The sequence below is a fragment of the Desmodus rotundus genome, chromosome 4 (genome assembly GCF_022682495.2).
Source record: "Desmodus rotundus isolate HL8 chromosome 4, HLdesRot8A.1, whole genome shotgun sequence".
Classification (NCBI taxonomy): domain Eukaryota; kingdom Metazoa; phylum Chordata; class Mammalia; order Chiroptera; family Phyllostomidae; genus Desmodus; species Desmodus rotundus.
Window position 1 is genome coordinate 104249692 of NC_071390.1, and position 14080 is coordinate 104263771.

The 14080-nt window shown below is 33.8% G+C and overlaps 1 protein-coding gene across 17 annotated transcripts in view; it reads left to right on the forward strand.

Annotated features, from left to right (window-relative positions):
* The window catches only part of ZMYND11 (zinc finger MYND-type containing 11), a 147978-nt gene that overhangs the window by 98454 nt on the left and 35444 nt on the right, over positions 1–14080 (forward strand). For 8 of the 17 annotated variants that reach the window (XM_024580826.3, XM_045186949.3, XM_045186963.3 and 5 more), the window contains 2 exons: positions 3932–3976; positions 6628–6789. The exons of 4 other annotated variants lie outside the window; for them this stretch is intronic. In XM_024580826.3, the coding sequence (XP_024436594.1) occupies positions 3932–3976; positions 6628–6789 (207 nt within the window). The remainder of the gene's footprint in view (positions 1–3931; positions 3977–6627; positions 6790–14080) is intronic. 5 more of the 17 variants (XM_045186957.3, XM_045186951.3, XM_045186953.2 and 2 more) reach the window with 1 other exon arrangement.

A 14080-nucleotide genomic window follows, 5' to 3' on the forward strand; every position in this document is an offset into this window, starting at 1 on the left:
TAGTTCCTTTGGAGAAATTAGGATAAAATTAAGCAGTAAATAAGCATCTTTATGGGGATATTTCGATTACACTTGCTGGAGCTAGTAGAGTGAAACATGTAATATTTAAAAATGAAGCCTTTCTCAGTTTAAATGGTTTGCCTAATAAATATTAGTCAGTAAACAAAAGTATATGTACCAACCAATTTTTAAAATGACAGGCTTTCTGAACCTGAGAAACTCTTGTAAATTTTCCCATCATCTTAAACTTCCAGATTTGCATGTTATTAATATTCACCAATAGGATCCAAGTAATTCTTTCACAGATGGTTTTCATAGCTTTTGAAATTATATTGGTAAAAGGCCACAGATCAGGGTACAGACTAAAACTTTCTGATGTCTGACCATTCAGTGTTTTGCTCTATCAAGGTCTTTTTCTTCTGATTTTTTAAAAAAGAATTATACATGTTCTGATAGATTGCTTCATTATCTGCTTTCTCTAAAGAAATAAATACATATGAATGACTACATTTAATCTATATTTGATTACAGTATTAAATGCCCTTATTTTAACAGCTTGAAAAATGTATTTTTTGGACAGAATTTTACCACTTCCTGGGCTCAGTTAAGTTTGGTATTTAGTAACTCCTCTTGCAATAAACACAAGTTAATTTCTTAGGAGTTAAATAAATTCTTAACTCATAAAGGGCTCACTAAACATTAGAATGTTTTATAAAAGTATTTAATGTAGTATAGGTTCACAGGTAACCTTGAGTTATGGATCATTTGTGGATAAATTTGACATGTCAAATATGTGTTTTGCTACTGAGGCGCAGTTAGTGTTTACTTCATGACCTCCAGCTGTATTCAAAGTTCCTGGCACAAAGCTATGATTTTGTCCTATTACTTAACAGATAGTTTTGATCTGACATTAAATAGTTTGGTCATCAGTGTAGAGGATGACTTAAAAGTGTAAAAAATAAATGACGTTTGCTATGAAACAACTTCTGTCTTTACTCATCTGCCAAATCCAGGCTCATGGTCTCATTTCTTCTTTCATACTTAATGCCAGTTCAAAAATAATGTATCAGTGTAGGAACCACAGGTTGCATTTTCAGTTAGAAGTCTTCTACCATTTTTGTTGCTTATATTTCAAAAGCAACTGCAGACGTGAGCTCAGGTCTTAGCTATTATGCCCTGCTTCAGTTTGAGTATTTACTTTTTATACAATCAAGTTTGTCCCACCAAAAAGCAGGACCTCATACTACTTTAAAAGTAGGCCTAAATGAAACGGTAGAATTAATTCTATACTTCTGCTTTTTTCATTAAAGTTTTGACACCATTTAAGAAACAAAATTAATGAAAATACATATTTTATGGTTTCTTGAAGAAAATAACATGTTATGTTGGGGATAAATGAATTTAGTCTTAACTTACACAGAGGCAAGATACGAGAGGGGACCCCAAAAAAATCTGGAATTTATTTATAAAGGTTGTGTATTTATTCTTACATGTGTAAACTTCAGTCACCTTCAAAGTACTCTCCATTTCGTGCACTACACCTCTCAAGACTTTCTTTCCACTGCTCAGAACAGTTTTTGAACTTGCTGATTTTGATGCCTTTTTGTGTTTCTACTGTTTTTGTTTCATCTCCTCCACATTGGCAAAAAATGTTTCCCTTTGAGGACTTTTTTTCATCAGGGAAACAAAAAAAGTCATTCAGGTGGAGTTGGGGTGAATAGGGAGGGCGGGGCACAGGGGTCATACTGTTTTTGGTCAAAAACTGCTGAACACTCAGTGCGGTGTGGGCAGGTGTGCTCATAAATCACCCATCATGAAATAGGCAAATGTGCTGAACGAGTCTTAAAAAAAAATTCACTGAAGCTGAATGCAGCCTCTCACAACAATGCCAGCTGATACACTGATACAGATGGGTTTCTAGAACAGTTACCTATCAGGGGAAGCCTGTACTACAAGGGACTTGCCCTCCAAAAGATAACTCTGGTTTTTTTGGGTCCCCCCCTCGTTGACACTTTTCCTCTGTTACCTGCTTATCCTGATTCAGAATGACCAATCAAAAAGAAACTGTGGTTCATGTACCTCTTTAAATTTAGCTAAGCTCACATCTTTTAGATAAGGGGTAGGATTGGATTTATGTCTTATTCTTCAGAAATCACACCATTAAACAGTATGCCCCTTGCTTTGTTCTTGAAAAAATATTGAGAGGCCTGCTGAATTCAAAACAGCTTGACTCTCCCAGCCCACTTCATAAATATAGCATAGTGAAGTTTAGATCTTTGCATTTTCCTTATTATAAATTATAGCTGTCATAAATTAATCAGTCATGTTTTCAATGTCCTAAGTGAAAAAATTTCATGCTACTTGGATACCTTTGATTTTTTTAAGTGACATATATTTTGTTATATTTATATTAATTATGTGCAGAACTACTCATTTCTTTCATTACCTATTTCAGATGCAAAAATAATTATTTATTTACTAAGTACAATATTAAGTATTGGTGATTATTAATTAATTAGAAACCAGTTTACTGTGGTTCTATGTATATTCAAACTTCAGTGTACTTGTACTTAAAAATTATTGTTGCTTTGGTAAAGAATATCCATCTTATTCAGTAGAATTTTTGGGGTCATGCTGTTCTGTTTTACTCTTTTCAGCTTATTGATTGTGTGTGTGTGTATGTGAACGAGAGAGAGCTTTCTTCTTTGTTTAAATTCTATTTCACTAAGTAGTATTGTAATATTTTTATTTAAAATTAATATTTAAAATACTGTAGATATTTAATCATTAAATTCTTCAGTGATTAACTGAATTAAACTAAACCTCAAGTTGTAGAGAATTAATTTAACATATTTATGTTAAAGTACCACATCAAACACATCTGATAATGTAAGATTTATGTGCTATTGCATACTATCTTTAAATAGAGAATCACTTTAACAGTTATATTTTCTTTTGAATGTAATGAGGGTGAATTATAGTTTAGAAGGCCCTTGTTCCAGATACAGTTCTCCCATAAACCCTCTTGCTTCAGTGTTACCTGTAAATTGGCTTAACATTTCTTGCTCCGTCTAGTTTACAGAAATGTTGTGTCAGCTGTCATTATAAAGTCCTGAAGAAATTTGCACATGTATAATTACAAGCGTCACATCTTTTTGTGATGTGTTGGTTTCTATTTGTGACTATAGCAAACAGATCATCTTAATGACACTAGCTAGTGCTTACTGAGCATAGTAACTGAATTGACCCTTGCAAAAAACATGAAATACGCTGACACACAGAGAAGCTAAGTATTCTGCCCTAGATGACAGAGCCCATGAGTGCTGGAGCTGGGGATTTAGCCGGTCTGGCTTCAGAATCTTAACCAGATGTTGTGAACGATGGCAGATACGGGGCAGCAAGCTGCTTTAGGTTGTGGAATGTTTTCTAGTAGGTTCTGAAGACAACCTGTGTCTCTTTCACACCCCTGGTGCAGTATTGAGTTTTCCATGTTCATACTCATCAGTCCTGACTTAAAAAAAAAAAAATCAAGCTTCATCAAAAAGACATGCATTCATGTCCTTAATGAAATTTATAATGGCACTGCGTTTATTTGTTAGTGAAATGTTTTTCTAACGTCATTATAGCTTTCATAGCACAGGACTTTCTGAAGAGACAGATTTTCTCTATGTCCATTTGTAGCTTTTGTGTTAGTAGCAAAAGTTTCCTCTTAAACTAGTAATGACTCTTGAGTTTGCATGCTACTATCTTTTCATTCATGAATAGCACATTCATAGATTATCAATTGATATCATCTGCAAAATAATGTAAGTTGTATAACAAATAATAAGCAGCTTGACCCTATATGAAATCCCTTTAGTTGTGTGTATTGCCTGATATTGAGCAAAGTTATAGTAGAGAGACCAAGATTATTTTGTTTTTATTTTGAAAGGCCTACAGTATGCAGCCTTTCTTCAGGACAGCAACCCCAAACAAGGTGAACTGATTTTTGCACTATGTTATTTTACTTTAAATCTGCTTTTTAAAAATATTACATTTCTATCTTTCTTTAGGCTAGCTTAGATAACTTGTTAGAATTGTTCACTAAAACCATACTATCTTTACATTGCTTCTAGTTTGGGATTTTGTGTTAATAGGTTTGCTTTTTAAAAACTTTCTTGAAGTATTAAAGTGACATTTCACATACTATGCTTTGATCAGGCTGTATCAAAGTAGTTGCTGACATCTGGCAAAATCCAGGGAAAATGCTGGCTTAGGTTTGGGGCATACATTACTGAGTATTAGTCAAAGCACTTTGTAAATTCTGTGTACTAAAAGAAAAATTGTAGGCAACTCTGCCTATCATAAACATGCTTATCTCATTTACACCTCAGAAAAGTGCCCTGGGTTCAGGATTCCATAACTTTTGAACTTGACCTTGCATGTTTTGTATACTCTAAACAGTTATTGTTACGGTTAAAAAAATGAACAGCACATACGTTCCCCGCCCATACTTTATCTTAGATCAGGTAATGGATAGTTACATGTATTATGTAAACAATACATCCAAATGTTTCTCTACACTTACTTCATTTCATTTGAATTATATTTTCATTTCTATAATTGTTATGAAAATGAGGTCTACCATGAAACATCCATAAGGAAAGATTTCATTTGCATCTTGCTTTATGGGTGTATGGGAGAGAATAAGGATAGAAAAAGTGAGGAGGTAATGTAGAGAGGCTGGAGAGCTGTGCACCAAAATTACACTCTCTTGCTTCCTTCTCTTAGTTTTCCTAGAACATTTTGTGAATCACAGGAAGATGAATTAATGTAAAAATTCAAATGATGAAAGTTGGCAGTTTGTTAATAATGAGTGAAGTATAAACCGCCAAAATCCTTTAGATATTTCTGAATAACTTGGGAAAATATTCTGAAATAATTTTATTTTACACTTGGAAAGAGTTCTGTTATTTCAGAATAGAATAAAGTATCTTATCTCCACTGGAAACTAATCTATCAATGATTTTCAATATAAAAATTAAAACAACTGTAATTCATCTTACATATAAACTTTGTGAAATGTCACACAGTGACTGTTGTCTGAGTACAGCCAAGCACCACACACACTCGTCTCTGGTGCCACCATGCCAAACTTGGTGAGGTGGAGTTTTTACTATCATTCACACATTAGAATTTTATGTCAAATCAGTATCTTAAGATTTTTTAAAAACCCTGACTGAAATTACTCCAGTGTAAGTTTATTATAGTTTTTATATCTGCAGCAAATAACTAGAAATGTTATGTTTCTCTTTAATACTTTGGTCAATAAGGACCACAGTTTCTGAACTAAAAGCAAACCAAAAAGTTTACATTTTTGCTGAATTTACTAATGTGCTCTAGCCATTACTCTGAATGTGAATTTTGGAATATTAGTGACTCTTTCCTTCTGAAGGATTGGGTAGTAGCCTTGTCTTGTCAGTCAGGCAGTAACTAATACATTTCAACGTCAACCACCAAAGGAGTCACAGAAACAAGTGCTATTGAAGCCCATTTACTGGGGGAGTAATTGACATAAGAGAAAACAAGAAAACTGCTCAACTTCAGACACAGAGTGTAGACAGCGATTTATAAAAAAAGAAAAATGATGGCAGAGCCTATGTTTGGAATTTCAAGACCTTCATTGGTAGTGACCTTGATTACGCTGAATGTAGATTAAACCATTGTTCACTTAGTTAACCATATCTACAAAAGAAAGCTGAGGATTAATCTATCACTCTTAATCCAGGTATTTTTTGACAAAAGCTAAGTGTGGTACTTATGAAGAATGAATTCTAAATTAAGAGAACTTACAACATCTTCCTTTTTAAATGGTTTTGGCTGGACAGAAAAAGTGTAACAAAAAAAAAAAGTTGAAGAAAACCTGTATACCTGTAGTTATGTTCTTTTATTTCCAGGAATTGTCCCAGTAAGAAAATAATCCTAAAAAAAATAAATCCTACTTCCTTTTTTTGTTTTTTTATGGCAATGTCCTTTGGAGAATGTGATTAAACCTTTAGTTCACATTTTCAATTTATTTTTCCAAATTCAACAGACCCTGCAAATTTGACAACCTATCAGAACATGGACATTCTGATTAATGGTTATTTTCAAAAAAGCATCCAATACCATGGATGAGAAGATAAGAGTAGTGAGCATCACCATTTATTACTATTTTCTCTGTTGCCACAGTGTGCTAATTAAATTCTTCTATATTTTTTTTTAAAACAGAACAAAACAGAGGTTTGTTTATTTGAAATACTAAGGTATAGATATTTGGGATTTTAAGTTCACTGAAGAAATTATTCCATAGATTATACTTTTTGAAAAAGGAAGATAATGTTAGAACTGGGATTGGCTTTGGACTTACTTCATTTTGGACTGGTTTTGCTGTCAAATCACCTTATTTTGAATATTAATACTGTTTAGGAAAGAATTTAAAATTTAAGGAAGCAAATTTCTAGATATTTTTCCCTCTTGTTTTAACACATTAAATGTCTAAAATTGTTTAAAATGCTTAACTTCTGATGGACTTTAGTTTCAATTTTGTTCTTAGTTATTGCAGATATTGACAAAATGTCATACGAAATTATTTTGTATTTTTTGTAGGACTGGGAAACAGAAAATCATGACTGGTATTGTTTTGAATGCCATTTGCCTGGAGAGGTGTTGATATGTGACCTGTGTTTTCGTGTGTATCATTCCAAGTGTTTGTCTGATGAGTACAGGCTTAGAGACAGCAGTAGTCACTGGCAGTGCCCAGTTTGCAGGGTGAGTACCTATATGAGCTTTAATGTGCTGGTCAGAGGGTTGGAGTTCATTGACAATAGCTGCACAAAGATACCCCAGGTGGTCGTGCCAGGTTGATGGATAAAATACTGGAGGGTGGGGGTTATCTGCTGAAATGATGGTATATGAACATAGAGCACTCATAAATGGATATCACAGAACACATATTCAGGGCATGGATTTTAGAAAGTTGTAATCACATAAAATACCCTCTCTTCACTGAATTTACACTTGCCTCTGGATTGTGTGTGACTGCTTCAGTAAATAGCCTTTGGGGATCAAGAAATTCTTTCATACCAAGCCTGTTCAATGTGTCCTCTGCTACTCAGAAAACACAGCTAAAGGCACATTGTTGGAGACGTCTGTATCTACTTCCCACTTATATTCATGTAACATTGCCTTTATTTTTGTCATACCATGGGTTAGTTTCTTTTTCCTTATATTTTATTTGGAGGGTGGAGGGATGGAACAGTTGTATATAAAGCATTCTAATGTAAAGCAAAATGAAATAGGCTGGTAGGTAAAATAGGTACTTTCCATAATTATTTTCATTCATATTATTTCCCCATTGAAAAGTATACATGGATGTGCTTGTGGTGTGTGTGTATACAAGTGATGTGTGATACCTAAATATTACATTACATATGGCAGTGGTGGTGATTAGCAGGGAATTACTTGGTTGTAACCTCTTTTATTTTGTACTTAAAATTATGAATATACTTATTTGGAACCATGCAAATTGACCTGATTACTAATGAGTTCAGTTTGTGAATATACTTTGTAATACTGGAGTAACTTAAAGATTCATTTATTCTTCCAAAAAAAGTTTTGTCTTCATAATTTTTCTTCTCATCAATATCAGCCAAACATTTTCTGCCAGTATGATAAACAAAATGCAGTGTACATTCTAGTCTTCCCTTAGTGCCTATGGTTTTGTATTACTAAGGTGTACTTCATCCTACCAGCGTACTTGTGTATTCCACAGGCAGACAAAAGACAGTTGAGATAGTATTAAAAAAATCATGTGTACTGATGACAGTGATAAATCCCCTATATCCGAATATATCAGTGTCAAGCCTCAAGTTGTAGATATTCTCTTTGAGGTCTGCAAAACTTCATGTGTCTACAAAAAGTGACTATAATTGGTGATGTGGGAACTACATTTAATATTTATATTTTATTCTCATTTGTGCATTTTAAAAATAGATATTTCTTGTTTCCTGGTAACAGTTTACACTAAAGTAAAGAAGAATGAGATCTTAAGAACAAAAGCAATTACGATAGTAAATATATAAAAGAGATGGGGTCACTGATCAAATAATATGGACTCATGAACTTAGGAAGTATAATTCTGGACATAACTTGTGTCTTTACAGCCCTGGCTTTTTAATATTTAATATTTAATTCTTATTTTCATAGTAAAGAATTTAAACAGTAACAGAGTAGGAGTTTTGAGGATAAATTAAATTTTATTGTGGGTGTTTTAAATTCTTTACATGAAGAGTGGAAATTGAACAGTTCTGCATCTGAAAGAAAATGTGTAATACTTTTTCCATTAGAATTTATCATCAGGTTTTCAGATTCCATTTTCTATATGTGTGTGTTCTACTTTTTACTGATTAGATTTTTTTTTTTTAATTTCAGAGAGTTTTACTGGCTCACACACAAACGGGAGAGCCAAAATGGAAATTAGCTTATCCCATCTATTTTACTTTCTTTTCTCTGGTTTTCGTTTTGCCTTTGTCAGTTGTAGATATTCTTATGTTGTGATATTACTACACTTACTGAAATGATGCTGAGTCAATAAAAAATTGTTAAACACTTTGTTACGTTTATTTCATGGACTGTTAGCTGCTCTTGGTTAGGCTCAGAAGACCTATGTCTGGGTTGGGGTTTTATCCTCAACTTTAAACCTTCCAAAGAAGTAGGTTTTTTTTTCTATTTTAGGACTATGTGTTTTAATTGCTAGTTTCAAGAAAAATATTAGTGTTAACAATTCTTTTCCTGGGAGAAGAGGTAATAATAACCTTGAAATTTGAGTGGAATTTTAAACATCTTTAAGGTAAAAGTTTTTGCTTCATTCATTTTTAAAGTCATTTTTTATAATCTGACATGAGATTTAAATATTTGTGAACTAAGACAACTGAGAGACTGAAACTTTAGAACTGTGGTTCCAAACCAGAATGATATTTTCTGTATTTTTTAATTAAAGTTGGGAAAGAATATAGACTAATTAGGTATACTAATGAGGAATTTTGAAGATAAGATGCCCAGAACTAAACTTCAATGCAGGTGTAGCAAATAGTACATGGAAAGCAATCATTACTACCTAAAATTCAAGTTTAAAACATTTCTAGTATCTTAGAGCAAACAGAAGACTATTTTGTTTTCATATAATCTCTGCTCCTACAGCACTGAAAAAGTCACTGAGAATGTCAACTCTTAATTAAAGAAATAATAAGAGTACATGTGAGGATTCATTTTTTGGTTTTTTTAATATTTATTTTTAGAGAGGGGAAGGGAGGAAGAAAGGGAGAGGAACATCAATGTGTGGTTGCCTCTCAAGCACCCTCTACTGGAGACCTGGCCCACAACCCAGCCATATGTTCTGACTGGGAATTGAACCAGCAACCCTTTGGTTCACAGGCCTGTGCTCAGTCCACTGAGCCACACCAGCCAGGGCAGGATTTGTTTCAAAAAGTCACTTTGAATAGGTTCTTTCTCACCTAGCTATCAGTTGTGTTGTTACCAGAATTACTTCAGCTCAAGCATCTTCAAATATCTGACTTTCTGAAATATTTTAAGAGGGCAATGCTAAGAATTTTTCTCAATTTAAAGTAATTTAATCCGTTTTTATAATTTTAGGAACTTCACAGTTCTGAGCATATTTCTTTGAAATGTTTGCCTTTCTAAAGATATTAAAGTATTACTTTACAGATGTATTACTTTACTTATATCTACTGATTGTTACTGAAAAATAGCCTATGAATATCAAGTTAGCATTTTGCTTTGAAGAAAATTTGAGTATCGTTCTGTTTAACACTCTTGTTACTGAAAACTCACTAGTTAAAAAAGGGGGGGAGATTTAATTTCTTTTAAGTTTGCTGTAAAACATTCAAATAACTTAGAGGAGGATAAATAAAATAAATACAATTTCTGGAAACGCTGTCACATAGGCGAATGTTCATACAAATCACCCCACCCCCCACCCTCCAGTACCTATCCATTTGTATCTGTATCTGTGTAACTTCATGTACATTGCTGGATGGAGCCAGTTTGTTTATATTCAGTGATGTCCCAATCTGTTTTCTAAGTATCAAAATGTGCCATAATTTATTTAACCAGTTCCCCACTGATGCTTATCATGTTATTTCCACCAGCCTGTCTGATCAGTAACATTGCACAGAAACTTACCTGTTGAAGGAGTCTCGTTCATGTTGCTATGTCCAGAATCATGCCACACTTTCCACTTTGAAGAGTGGTCTTCTCATTACTGGGTATATTTGAATTTTATATTGGGTATATTTAAATGTCATATTCCTTGAAATAGCCATGAGTTTTCCAGGAAAAGTAATGAGAAAACCTTAACTTTTAAGTTAAAGTTGTTTTTGAGATTTTATTTGCCTAAAAAATACATCTTTAAAAAACAATATAGTAAATTGTATTTTTAAAAAGAAATTAATTTACTTATATCTATGTGATTCTGTCATTGCTTTCATAGGATAAATCCATCGAAGTGGAATTCTTAAATTTAAAGGTTAGGCACTTGTAAATTTGTGATAAAAATCACTGAATTGTCCTGCAGAAGATTATGCCCAGTTATGTAACATGAAAGTATTTTCCAATTTTTGTTGCTAATTTGATAGGGCATAAATGGCTGTCCTATTTTAATGTTGCTTCATTTTCATATATATATATTTTTCAAATTATAACCTCATTTTATCCTTTGGTGCTGTGGTTACAGAAGGCAGGCCTGGGTGGGTACACAAGCCTGTGTGTGTGTGTGTCCATGTTGTGTGTGTGAGCACACACATGCAAGCAGCCATGGCTGGTGTACCTATGTTGGTGCATGCCTGTGCAAGCATGGGTATGTATGTTGAGGGCACATGTGCGCATCAGTGTTGTGTGCATGGATGTGTGTGTATAAGTCTGCATGCACATGTTCATATAGAGAAGTGAGTGTGCATGTACCACACACTTGCTGGCTTCAAGTCCTGCTGGTGAACATTATGATAGTGTTAGACTGCTGACTACTCGCAATTTTAAAAGAAATATGTGGGTGGGTTCATGTGTAGTTTTAAGAAACCCTATGATCACCCCTGACATTGGCTCACCCTGATGCCTTTTAGAGCAGTACTTTCTGGGAGACCTTTCTGTGGGAATGAAAAATGTTCTTTCTGGGTTGTTCAGTAGGAACTACTGTCTATGTGTCTGCTGAGCACTTGAATGTGGCTTGTGAGACCCAGGAACTGGAAATTAATTTGGCACGTGTGGCTGTGGCTACCTACTGTATTATACAGTGCAGTTTTAGAACTGTGTATTCTGAATGCCTGTACTACTACCCCAGAAGCATCTGGTAGAAAAGTCTGCCTCATGACTGGCCTGGGCTTCACAATTTTGAGATGTATTTTTAAAGTGGGCTCCTATTTTCTTTTTTCTCTCCTTTAATATGTTCATGTTCTTTACATAAATGAATGTTGTTTTCAGAACTTTGGAGGAGTTATATATTCATATTACTGCTCCTTTTAGGTTCAGATACATGAAAATTTTATATGTGGACTAAAATTTGTCATTAGGGAACAGAATTTTTGTACTATGTGCCTTTACTGTAAGTACATAAAAAGTGCTAGAATAGGAATACCACAGTTACCTACTTGTCCCCTTTTCCATATTTGGGCCTCTAAAAGGGAATATTGATCCAATGAAATCCACCCAAATATTTCTATATTAGATGTTTATATTATTATATAAAAATTTTGTATTACAGTTCTTTATATCCTTTAACAAACTTTGGTTCACTTTACATTCCATTTAAGACATACTTATTGTGAATTTTACATAAAGTATCAATGTAAGTCAAAAAGAAAAAAGGTATTCAAGGTAATACATGGGAGCATATTACTCCAGTGTGTCCTTAAAAACTAGAAAATACTCATCCCCCAACACGTTTCAGGTGGTATTTTTGTTTAAGGATCATAAATTTTAAATCGTTAATATACAAATTGTATGGTGAATCAACCTAGCTCATTAATAAAATAGATAAACACAAGAAACTGTAAAGGAAATGAAGAAAAATCTATGTGGAGGGATTTTATTAATAATTTAAAAAAGTATATTGGTCCTACATCTAATATAAAAAGCTCTCCCAACTTTGTAGCTCCTGTTTTTCTGATGATCTGAGGAAGAGCACCCCTTAGTGGTACTTTAACATTAACTAGAACTATTCCTAAAGTTCCCTATTGCAGCTTCTCTTTAAAATATATTTTACAGGAAACTTAATAATTTAAAAATACATATACAGAAAGAAGTCTATATAAGGCATTTCAAATTAACTTTCAAATTGGATGTTAAGTTCTAGATACTATATTCCTCCCCCCCTCCCCCTAGTTATAGTATACTTATTAGGCCAATACTGAAAATGAAGGAATTGAACTGGTCTACTAAAACCAAACCAAGACTAAATTGCTATTAGGAGGTCACCTAGAGTTTTATCAAATTGATACATACCAATTTCTCAATGTTAACTTAGTTCGGGGTCATAGTTATAGTTGCAAAGTTATATTCTGAGTCATTTGCACTGTGACCTGCTTGTTCAGGTAGCTAAAGAAAAAGTCATGATGAAAGCTGTTCCTTGAGATTGGAGATAGAAATTTACTTCTGAATTGATTTTTCATTCTTCTGGGAAGGTAGGCAGTACAATTTTTTTAATTCCAAAGGTCAGGAGAATGCTCATTTAATATTCAGAATGAAATGGGACAAAATGCTAAATGAAAATATTTTGAACATAAATTCTTTATTGTTTACTTGTTGTGAAACTACAACTGTTCTTTCTGGTTAGTCTTCCTTTGTTAATATGGGAAGTTTATTAATATTTTCACCCTAAAAGTAAGTACCTTTACCTTCAAGATAGATATTAACAAATTGGGAATGGGGATTTGATTTTTAAGTCAAATAGAAGTAGAAGCCATGTTTTGGGGGAGGGGTTGTCTTTTTCTTTTTTAAATCGATGGACAATCACAGTAATGAATATGAATGAACATGAAATATTTAAAACATTTTTAAAGCCAGCTGAATCAAATTACCTTTTACTAACCAAGTAGAAAATTAATTTGAAAGACCTTTGTCTAAATCAAGTACTTTATAATGCAGTTTTACCAATCATCTCTGGCCTGACTAGAGGAAAAAGTAATGGGAACATTGATAAAGCCAAAGGGTTTTAAAAATTGGACCTGGGATATAAAACTGTAAAATCCCACATAATGTTATCTAATCTCTAAACTACCTGGACCCAAGCAAGAAAGAAGAAAAATGCTGTTTTCTAATTGCCTTCCCATGATGAATTTACCAATGTGTGGTCAGGAAGACTTTGGAGATATGACTGTGAAATGTTTTGGGTAGTGTGTGTTTTGTCTTCGTGATGTGTTTGGTGGCTTGTTTAGAATCTTAAACAAATTTCATCTTTGATTTTTTTTTAGATTTTATTTATTTTTAGAGAGAGGAAGGGAGGGAAAAAGGGAGAGAAACATCAGTGTGTGGTTGCCTCTTACATGCTCCCCACCAGGGACTGGCACATAACCCAGGCATGTGCCCCGACTAGGAAACAAACTGGAGGCCCTTTGGTTCGCAGGCCTGCACTCAAGCCACTGAGCTACATCAGCAGGGTATCTTTTGATTTTTAATTCTAAGGGATTAAGGATACAATATATGTGGCCTGAGTTTCTATATCAGGATGGTTACTACTTAATCTAGATAAACAGAAAGCTCATTTAGTGTTTCTAATAACGATGAACTGAAATAGTACAAAGGGCACAGTTTCCTTTTATAAGTGAGGGACCTAAAAAAAACAGAGCTATCTTCGGGAGGGCAAGTCTCTTGTAGTACAGGCTTTCCCTGATAGGTGAGTGTTCTAGAAACCCATGTGTATTAGTGTACTAGCTGGTGGTGGTATGAGAGGCTGTGTTCAACTTCACTGAACTTTTTTGAAGACTCTTTCAGCACATTAGCCTGTTTCGTGATCGGTGATTCACAAGCACACCTGCCCCCACTGTGCTGA